This window comes from Diadema antillarum, unplaced genomic scaffold (genome assembly GCF_040938485.1).
Source record: "Diadema antillarum isolate AM-2024a unplaced genomic scaffold, OU_Dant_1.0 seq00001098_RagTag, whole genome shotgun sequence".
NCBI classification, from domain to species: Eukaryota; Metazoa; Echinodermata; class Echinoidea; order Diadematoida; family Diadematidae; genus Diadema; species Diadema antillarum.
The window spans coordinates 681,827-692,853 of NW_027271915.1; the positions used below are offsets into that span (position 1 = coordinate 681,827).

General features: G+C 38.9%; 1 protein-coding gene across 1 annotated transcript; it reads left to right on the forward strand.

The window, feature by feature from the left end:
* The first annotated feature begins 1,601 nt into the window (after positions 1-1,601).
* LOC139743613 (uncharacterized) lies at positions 1,602-5,483 on the forward strand. Its single transcript, XM_071654088.1, has 3 exons — positions 1,602-1,728; positions 2,339-2,449; positions 5,175-5,483. Exons 1-3 carry the CDS (start codon positions 1,633-1,635, stop codon positions 5,418-5,420), a joined length of 453 nt encoding a protein of 150 aa, XP_071510189.1. The 5' UTR covers positions 1,602-1,632; the 3' UTR covers positions 5,421-5,483.
* Positions 5,484-11,027: the final 5,544 nt, after the last annotated feature.

Here is an 11,027-nt window from a genome sequence, read left to right on the forward strand (position 1 = left end):
GGTGTAAACGCGCAAAAGGCCAAATGCGGGGCCAAATTTGGCCTCGCATTAGGCCACGCTCTGGAGGTGGTCTCGGCCGCGGCCGAGCCGCGGTCGCGCCCGGCCTTTTTCTCAGTGTAAACGCAAACTGGGCTAAATGCGCGGCCAATTCTAGTCTGGCTTCCAAACCCTCGCCTGTACTATTTCGCTACTCAGGATATTAACCACTGCAACGTCGAAAACTAGTATAGTTGAAGGTGGTTTTGTCCTGCAAAGGATTTTCTCCTTCGGCAAAAGCCTTTGCCCGAACGGCGACTTCGTCGCCACGGAATTCAGTTGGCAAAGGATCTGAAAACCAGACAATACCAAATTGCGTTTGTTTACAAGTACAGCGCCACTACGACAAAATAATGAAAGGTTTGAATCAAAAGCGCGGTCGAGTCCGGCAGTGTAAACGGACTAAATTGCGGGGCTCGGCCTCGCAATTGAGGTTGGCCGCGGCCGCGGCTCCGCCCAGCCCCGCACCGTTAACGGGGTCTAAGTTTATGCACTGTACGTACTCAAAAAGTCCGTAAATCAACTTAGTCGCACACGCACAGAATTTCCACCTAGTTTGTGTGACAGAAAAACAAATGTGATCTGAATAATGTAGGCCCAAAAAAGTTCAACTAAGTATCTCATTATGACTTCCAGGTGCTATATTGCATTCTTTTCTTTGTCGATCACGGATAACCGATATCTGATGACCCCAAGCGTATCACCTAACTCGTCTTTAAAGTGACGAGTTTCATGTCTCGTTCGTTAAGGTCTTCATAGATTAGGACATTCTTATTTGCAAATTATCATACTACATGAATCGCATGAAAGTTAAAAATGTAAATTACGATATTTAAAACGAGCTTTGACGGAGACTTAAAAGCTAAAAAAAAAAAATAGGCTTAAGCTCTGTTAGACTGTAACGCTTATTTTTTCTTTAGCATAAATAATGTCTGCCTTGAAATTAACCCTAAAATTAATCAATAAACTACAATTATCCTTATCTGATAGTTCCATTTGAAGAGTTTGTTCGCAAAAACCGATAAGTCCATATTTGCCAAATGGAGATATTTGTGATTAAAGGTCAAGAAAAATAAAGAGAATAATAAGAAAATTTTTGCTTCTTTCGACCATAACTTCAAAAATGTACCGTCTATGTAGTGACCAATCTATCATTTAAAAGGTATTATTTTGTACTTTATGACAGAGACCGTACTTCAAAATCTTCAAAAATGGACTTACCGGTTTTTGCGAACAAACCCTTCATTTGTTTATTTCCATGTTGACGTGACTGACAGGATTGTAATAGAGAACATTGTTACAGATTTCTCTAGGTGATTTCTACTGAACGTTTATATTCGTGCTTCTGAGTCCTCTATACATGGAGCACGTACTGCATCTGCTCCTGCGTTTCACATTAGACTGCCTTTGAAAAGTGTCAATATGCCCTGAATCTTCTAACATCTTGACCGAACATGAGCTGCAACACCATGATACAGTAATGTATACAAGTAACCGACTAGTTCACAGAGTCAAGGCCGTGCTTTCTGATCACCTGATTTGCAGGCTAGGAACCTAGAGCTGAGGGGCGGAAACGGAGAGTCTACCGCTGAAACCATGAACTACAACAGCGCCCTCAACACTGTTCTCATCAACGCTCCTGGTAACTTCAGCGGCAGCTCGCCAGCCACGATCGCCATCGACTTCGATCGGGTGAGTTTGATTTTGTGCTGCTTCCATTCTGTTTTCATATGATTTTTCCATGACACACAACAATTACATGATAGTGAACATGCAGGTAATGTGTGATATGAATAAGTTGAAAATATCCAATTCGTTAAATTGTATTTCTGCACTGACACTCCTAGCATAATCGTATCATAAACATGAAAGGATTTGCTAGTGCAGCGAACCCTCCCCCCCCCCAAAAAAAACACGATTATTTAGAACTTGAAATTCAGAGAAAGAACTTATGGAACCTTTTTGTTCATGTGTAGGTGGGGTGGGGGGTGGGGCACTGTGGGCAGGCACTGTGGGCAGGGGTCAAAGGTCCAATACTGCCCCTCCTCCCCCTCCCCTTTGCTTGTACGTGAAGAATCTTGGGATTATATAGAGGTTGGATTGTCAAAATGAATAGAGATATGTGTAAAGCGAAATACTTTCATGACGATATTAAACGAAATAGAATACAGTTCAGTGTGGTTATGTCTGTTACACTTCATTCACCTTTCTTTCTTTTTTTCTGTCGTATTCTTTATGCCAATCAGTTCTCATATCCTCCTTTATTAATATGTATTGTTTTGATATAATATTCTTTCCGCAGAATGTGGTGTTTATCAATGTCCACGATCAGAACTCGTGCGTGGGTTTCGCCCTGGGAGACGAAATGGCGGAGGACACGAAAAACCTCATCAGGAGCAGAGATCACAATCAGGTATGCAAATGCCTGCAATTGTGTGTGTGTGCGTGTGTGTGTGTGTGTGTGTGTGATGGTGCGTGTGTGTGCGTGTGGGTGTGTGTCCAGATCAGATTAGTTCAACAATGTCTACGTTTCTTTTTTCAATACAATAAATAACAAAATTCGACAATACATTATGTCATTAATTATTATGAATATCAACCAGTGCCAACGCATATAAACTACCTATTGTTGGGTACAATCGTATTAATCGTACAATCGTATTAATCATCACAATTTTTGCACAGCTGCATACAGCGCCAACTCTATGAAACACATTCTCTACCATCCCCTGTTCCATTTCCCTTGTTCAGCGTGTAGGCATTCTCTCATTCTCTCTTTTTCCTTCTTTCCTTCCATTCTTTTCATCTATTCTGGCAAGTTGTGTCATGTTGTTGTGTTTCTTCTGTTTTGTCCCGTCCTGTCGTATATCATATTTGTCACAAGTGTTTGTAAATAAGTAATTCATAAGTTTTATGAGTGGTTCGCAATATCCAAGCTTTGCTTTTTAGGGGACCTTTCTATTCATTTTTTTTTTTTAACTGAAGCATGGCTTTGTATTATGTCCTTTTTTGCCAGTTTGCGCTCTTATGTTTATCGATACCATGATTGCAAAGGGAAATGTTTTTGTTTATGATGCAATACCTGATTTATCTTGTGTTATGTTTTGTTGGAAAAAGAAGAATGAAAATAAATGATTTTAATTTAATTTAATTAAAAACAAACAAACAAACAAAGACACAAAACGTGTTGGGAGAAAAAATATGGAACAACGTCAAAGTGAAGGTAAACTGTACACAATGAGGTGTTCCTTCGAATTGGTTTAAAGAATGTATTATGTACAATATTGTATGAAATTGGAAATGCAGGGGAAACCTCCGTAAGTAGAGCTTATAATTGGAAAATAGCCCCAGATAAATTTATGACGTAAAATAAGACTATCTTGAGGTATATCTCTATGTCACCATTCACATAGTCAAGAGTAAAATAGCAGTGCAGAGGGTACACAGTGATATGAGTATGTGTGGTGCTGTGATGTTGATCTGTAAAAGTGTGTTCAGTGGTACACGACAATTATGTTGATATGATGTGTAAAACAAATTATAATATCATCACCTCAAAGTCGTTATTCAGATTAGATAAGAACAATAATATTATGGCAAAAATGCATCTAATTATCTGGAGAGTATTGCGATGTAAGGATAATTATTATTCTTAAAATCTATCTTGCGTGTGTGTATGTAAAGGCCGTGTCACAACCTTTCCGGGCAAGCCTTGCGTGCGACTTGCAAAGAACAATTTTTACTACCCGGACGTCCCCGGAATGAGCTGCACATGACAGTACCTAGCACGTATATCACCCGTAGTCATCCGGAGGTGTGCACGCAAATCTTTTTACCCGCAACCACGTTGAGACCCTGTCACACCTTTCAGGGCAAGCTACGCAAGCTTGTTGCGTGTAGGGATTTTCCAGCATACCGGCAATATCTGAGGGCGAACAAGGATTTGGGCGAGTCAGTACATATGTCTCATTTGCCGGACGCGTTCTACTTAAATTCTACTTGCGGGTATACTGTGTGACCATTGTACCAGTCGCGTGGGGGCTGACAACTCAGTGAAGGAATTCCTCTGAAGTAATGGTAAAGTCCCACGGAATGTCATTGACTTGGCTGCATACGGGGACTGCGAAGTACCTTCGTCGGAGTTGCCTGCAAAGTGCTGCCGCTAAGGGCCTCCTACTGGCGTTCTGCGTGGACCTCTCCGAGCATCCCCGCGGCTCACCCGGAAAAAGTTTTGGTCATGCTCAAAACTTGGCTGCTGTTAAATCGGACTTGCGTGCGCACCTCCGGGCAACTAAAAGCGAGATACGCGCTAGGTATACTGTCAGAGAGCTCCGGGTAGCAAATTCGTTTCCCCGCAAGTCAACCCGCAAAACTTCCCCAGATACGGTATGACGAGGCCTTGAGCATGCTCAGAACTTGTTCCGAGTGAGTCGTGGGGGTTCGCTCGCAGAGGTACACGCAGAACACCAGTAGGAGACCCTTACCGGCAGCACCTTGCAGGTAACTCCAACGAAAGTACTTCTCAGTACCCATAAGTCACTCGTAACAGAAAACGGATCGGTTTCAAAGCTCTCACGCAGGTCACACGGAATGCACGCAAGTAGAAGCTAAGTAGCAGGCGTCTAGTAGGTAAGAAACAAGTGCGAAAATTGCAAACATTCTTGTTCGCCCGCGGAAAATCTTCTACGTGCTGGAAACTACCTCCTCGCCACAAGCCCGCGTGGCTTGCCCGGAAAGCTGTGACACGGCCTTAAACTCATATGAGGGCGGAACGTATGTGATTACGGGAAATGGAGGTTGTCGTGGGGATGTTCTTGTACGCCACGCTGTTTACGTCTATCGCCATTGGCTTTAGAACCATTTATTATTAGCTTGTAGACAGTTTAAAAAGGAAATCTAATTGGACCTTACTGTTTGATGTCTAGAATAATCTCAAATATATTTCATGTGTATTTTTGTGTGGTTAGCCCCCAAAACATGCTGTAGATGTTTCACAAATTTTCACACTTACTCATTCCGCATGTTGTGTAATTCTAATTTTATTTTGCTGTATGGTTGATTTCCTTGAGCTGAATCGATTGCGCAGGGAAGTTTAAATAACATTCTTCCTCATTTTCGTTGACCATTTTTTTTTTCAGGTCATCGACTTGGTCTCGGACAAGGCAGGAACCGGAAACTACCGAGTTGCTGGAACGATCCCGGATGGTTACCTCCAGACCGTCAACGGACCTGTCATCCGCGGGATGTGCAGCGGTCGATCCTCTCTGTGGCTGGAGGTGGAAACGGATGAAGAGATGTCCGGGAGGCAGGAGAGAGGAAGATTCTGTGCTTACGTTTGCGCGTATGTGAATGGTTTCAGAGTGTGCTACCGGAGGTGCTGGTAGAGCACCTTCAGTTGAGACATTTCTTTTCGATAGTAATCCCTGAGCTAAGAATTGCACATGTATTTTGTTTTTTAATCTAAGCTAAATGATAGATGATATTTCCTTTTTTTTTTCATATCGAAAAGGAAAATTAACGTAGACTTGTTTGTAAGAAAGTCCTTGAAATCAAAGGCTTGAAGCGTTCCTCAAGTGCGTTTCGAAAGTTCCCGAGATATTTATAGGGTAAAGCCGAATAACATTTCGAGTTTGTTCAGTAGCATGTGCGACAGAATCATTTCATTTGAAGCCATACTCATCAACACGATTTACCGACACTGTTTAACATTTCAACCGAATTCTTTACTACATAATCAACTAGTTACTAACAGGCTAGTTAGTGCAAATGAGCTTAACTCGATATACTCCTGTCCTTTGCTGAAATTAAGCAAATATCGGGTAATTTGTGACACTGATTACTCCCCCTCCCCCCCCCCCCCAAAGAAAAAGAAGTGTCTCGAATAAATGTACAATGGTTAGTATCTAAAGCGCCGCAATCGTGTCGTATATAAGCCGTCATACTTATCCGTGATATAGGCACATGAAAAGCATTGTCGGTATTGGAGAACAAACCCGTTATCCCGTTATCTTATCTATATAGGGCCTTGGTATTAAATGAATTCTAAATGAAACCACACACAGCAAAAAATAGGCCTCTTAGTAATTTGCATCAATTTCATAAGATTTGAATCCTCAGAAAGGGTTTGCAATTTGCAATAATGGCACTGCTATTGAATTGTAGCTTTTCAGGCATTATACCTTCGTGACATACATTGTATACAAAGAATGTTTTCCCTCTCTACCCTACTAGCTTATATAAAGGTTTTGGTAAAAAAGAAAATATAGAAAATGAAGATATCTGAAATAATACACGCATATACATATCCATAGCAGCATTTGGTTGTCTAAGATACTTTTGCTACATTCTGTTTAGCTAAATGATATACGTAGATAGGTTTCCTGGGCTGCCACGTGTTCATGCATTCGCTAAAAGTGTCAGTCCTTCTTTTTCATAATGTCTTCAGGTAAGTTCTTGCAAATTTTGGTAATACAATATATTTTGGTAATGGAATCAATGTACACATTTATTTTTTTTTTCTCCATTGAATCATTGTAATCTATATAGTGATGTTTTTTTAAAGTATGAGTGAAATAAATTCTGATTTATGTGTGAAATTATGTTGAAGAAAAAATAAATCAAAACAAAACAAAACAAATATATGGCGATTTTGAAGTTTGCAGTACATCATGTGAGTAGTCCTGAAATAAACTGTCACGTAGAGAAAAGAGATGGGAAATGTGCAAAGTCAAGTGTAAAGGAGGGAGAGTAGAGACTTCTTGTGTTGTGAATCGGTGTGATATGAAGGTGGAAGGCCATATGAATGTCCTGGTATGACTTGCAATTGGTAGTTGGGGGAAATCACTGAGTAGGGTCTCTGATATGAACCATTTGATTAATTCTTTTATTATCACGTGCAATTATGAGAGGACAGGGGAACGTATGGAGAGCCCTGATAGGAACTGTTAGGTTATTCCTTTCTGCAGTGTAAAGTGACAAGACTCAAATAGGACTTTAGTTCAATAACAAAATGCACCAACAAATATTCGTCCTATTTTTTTTTTTATTCTAAAGGTTGCTATCTAATTGCCACATTAGTTTCAAACATATTTCGTCACCTTTGCCATTTCATGTACAAGAACAAAATTATGCAAAAACGTCAATTTATATCTTCATACTCTGTATTTTTGTTAATGGAAGAGATGAATGTAAAATCATTAGATTTAGGTACAGATAATAGTTTGATTGTGTTGATCTCTTGTGAGTACCCCGCCCCGTTTGTTTGTTTGTTTGTTTGTTTGTTTGTTTTTTCGAGGGGAGGGGGTGAGGGGGTAAATGCAATACATCTCATGGTACTCATCGAAATCTATTCAAAGGCATTATTTCAACTGTGCCAAAAGCACTGAAACAATCTGTGCCCAATTTGTACTTTGAATATTTTCGTATTTTCAAGTAAGCTTGTGCTTCTGCAGACTTCCTACAATAAATATTGGTCTGTTTAACCAAACCTTATCACTAAGATAATTGTTGTTTTCATTTCACGGAATGATATATTATATATATATATATATATATATATATATATATATATATATATATATATATATAATATGCATTTTCAGTTTCCATCTGAGAAGATTTAAGAAAATGAAAAATGTCATGATATTAATGCTTGTTTATTTGTTAGAAAAACAAACAAACACCCCTTGTGAAAGAAATCTTCGGGGAAAGTTCAAATACACCTCATTTTGTTTACAATTTCGGGTCAAATTTCGTTGCACGAAAAACATTTTTTTACCGGAAAAGGGGGGGGGGGTACATTTTTTTTTTTTTTGGTCATTGCACTTTTATGTTTGTTCACAGAAAACCTGTGGGTGTTCCCTTCGGAATTAATGGAGAGCCAATTTTCACATTTTCATATTTTCCTTGAGAATTTTCATTGTCAAATTTTTCCAAACAACGGCTTTGTTTATTGTTTTTGTTTTGTTTTGTTTTGTTTTTTGTTTTGTGCGATCGCTCATCGGCCATCCAGCCAGAGGCTCGACCAATATGATATTTTTCAAAAACTGGTGTGGGTGAAGAGTGTTCGATTCATCTGCCATAGGGTTGGCGTTTGCAAAGAGTGCCTCGTGCCAAGAAAACAGTTTGAGCTGCGTCAGAAGAAACACAATTTAACGAACAAAGAGGGACATGACATGAGAAATTAATTCGTCTTGTCTTTGTCATTTCTACAATCGTCCAAACTGAGGTACGATCTGAATACATCTATAAAAATTGGCTTTACTTGATCGAAATTCATTTTCAACCAGCTGTCAACCGTTTTGAATAAATAAGCATGCATGACAATCTCTCATTTACACGTGTGTGTTTTAGAACCACAGTCTACTGAACGATTGTATTATGTGATAAAATTTACATTGCATCCTAATCTCTACAGCTCGACCTCACCGCCAATGTATGGGGACTCCATTAACGAACATGAACTAAAGCTTTTAGCCTATAGCAACTCATAAATTGAATGTCGGATATCTCTGTCGTGTTCTCCCCCCCCCCCCCCCCCTCCAAATGTCATTTTCATGTGCTTACTTTAATGATGAAACCACCTGTTTGTGTGCTAATTCGAGACAGGAACGAATATCCGCTATTCGCATCTATCATTCTACGTTATGGCTCGAAATTCTTGCCGCACATGGGCAGTGTATTCAATTTCTCCTCTTTGTAAACATAGGAATATTATTCTTTACAAAAATTCAAAAACGTTCCAAATTTTGAAGTGAATGAAGTTCATTACTTGCATTTTTCATTGTGTGCGGAAAACGTGTACAGGACGTCGATGTTTGGCATTTAGCGAATGACATGTGTTTTGTCCCCTTGCCCCCCCCCCCCCTCAAAAAAAAATAACAATAACACACACACACACACACACACACACACACACACACACCACAAAACAAAGCAACGCAAAACCAAACAACCAGACCAAGATTTTGAATTGTAGATCTCACGTATTACCGTCTTACAAATTAATGATAATGTATTTATTTTTTTTATTTTTGCCGTACTACAGATACTGAAATATACCCATTAACATTCATCTAAAAATCATTGATGATACAGGATACTGCTTGACGAGAGCCAGAGGTGGGGCTGATGAAGGGGAATTTCCCTAGAAAGTGTGTTCTATTGAAATCTGAAACAGGAGAAGTCATATTAATGATATACAGGTGTGAAACGCATTATCAGTTTGTAAACTTTTTGAAAGACTCTGAGGGCGATATATACGCGAGACGGTAAAATGTCATCATTACGACGCAGAGGGCGCCATAGTACGCCGCCCCAGAGAGGGAAAAGAAAGCCGCTTGTCTGTCTGTCTGTCTCTCTTTCTCTCTCTCTCTCTTTCTCTCTCTCTTGGGCAGTGTGAACTTCAGAAAAGTTTCCGTCCACTCTGCATCCTGATTGGTTGGCACCCGACGAGTGTAAAAACAACAATGATTGGAAGAAAAGATGCACTTCATTTGAAGGCCAATGGACGAGACTCAATGGAAACACTACTGACCGATTACCACTACACTGTTGTTGTTTTGTAAGTGTAATACTTGTCACTAATATCATTATTTTTTCAAATCTTCCTAACTTAAGAGATCAATGCACGATGATCGATTCTTTTCTGATACCAATTGCCAAATGGAGCTTATCTCATTGCTACACTGGCCAAATCTGTTCTCAGGTTCAAAGGTCCGCCATGATTTCTATTCAAAAGACAACAAACTGAAATATGATTTGAAAGTCGTCAACGTTTAAACGAAATCTTGGCAGGTCCTCTTTGTCTGTGGAGTTCAAAAACACTTTCATGACAAAGTTCTGTCAGAGAATCTTTGACTTAGCATTGAGCTTAGAGGGGAATACCAATCCAATTAAAAGTTAGTGTGAAAGAAATAGCAGGATTCTCTAAACACAACAATGAAAATTTGATCAAAAACAGATGAAAATTAAGGAAATTGTGAAATTGTGAGATTTTGCTAATTTTCATGGACAGTTCTTTTAAGAGTCAGTATGAGTGTGCAAATAGTAAATTAATGCTGTTTCATTACAATTTAATGTAGACGTTGTACCTGAAATCGTGGATTTCAGGTTCAAGTTTTTCGTTCAAACGTAATTATGACCCAGTTCGAAATCCTCATACAGCTGACTAATCATATTTTTTAAGGAACTCAACCAGTAACAACATTATGTTTTAATCTAGCAGAAAAATTTAATTTTCGTTGTGAAGTGATCAGCTCAGTTTATAGAAAAAAAAACAAGCACATTTTTGGCCAAATTCAGTTTGACATGGGAAATTGTAGCTTATGCATGGACTCATCTTGTGTATAATGATAAATCCTAATTACCCCCGGAAGTGCCTGAAATGAATGAGTTAAATCTTATATGAATAAAAGAATGAAGGACTTGGGTCATTCTTACACTCATATCATAGCGCCCTCTCTCGTCCTTCTCTCATCTCTATAGCAGAATATCATGTATGTATATGATTCAAAGAACGACCCAAGTCCATCACACAAATTGGACTCTCCACAACTAATGTAAATGGTAATTGTCATGACAATATACAAATTATGTTCTAATTTTAATATACAATATTGCCTTCCCATCACAGTTAATTATTATTGGACAAATAAAAAAGATATAAAGTTTTTTCAAGTTTACTCGAAATGGTCTTCCATGGACTTGGGTCGTTCTTATGTTCAGATACTCAATTTTGGACACTGGCCTAGTATTAATGATGTCATTTCCTCACAACTTTTTGTAGGGGTTGTAGGCCTATAGGAAATTGTGATTTTTTTTTTTAGTTTGTTTATCTTTAACGCAATTACGCCCCAGTTTCAAGTCCTGACACATCTGAATAATCATTATTTCGAAGTTGCTCAACTAGTATATGATAAACATTATGTCTTGAACTTCTTTAGCAGAAAATTGAATTTTCATCATTTTTTTAACCTAATCAAAGAAAAAGT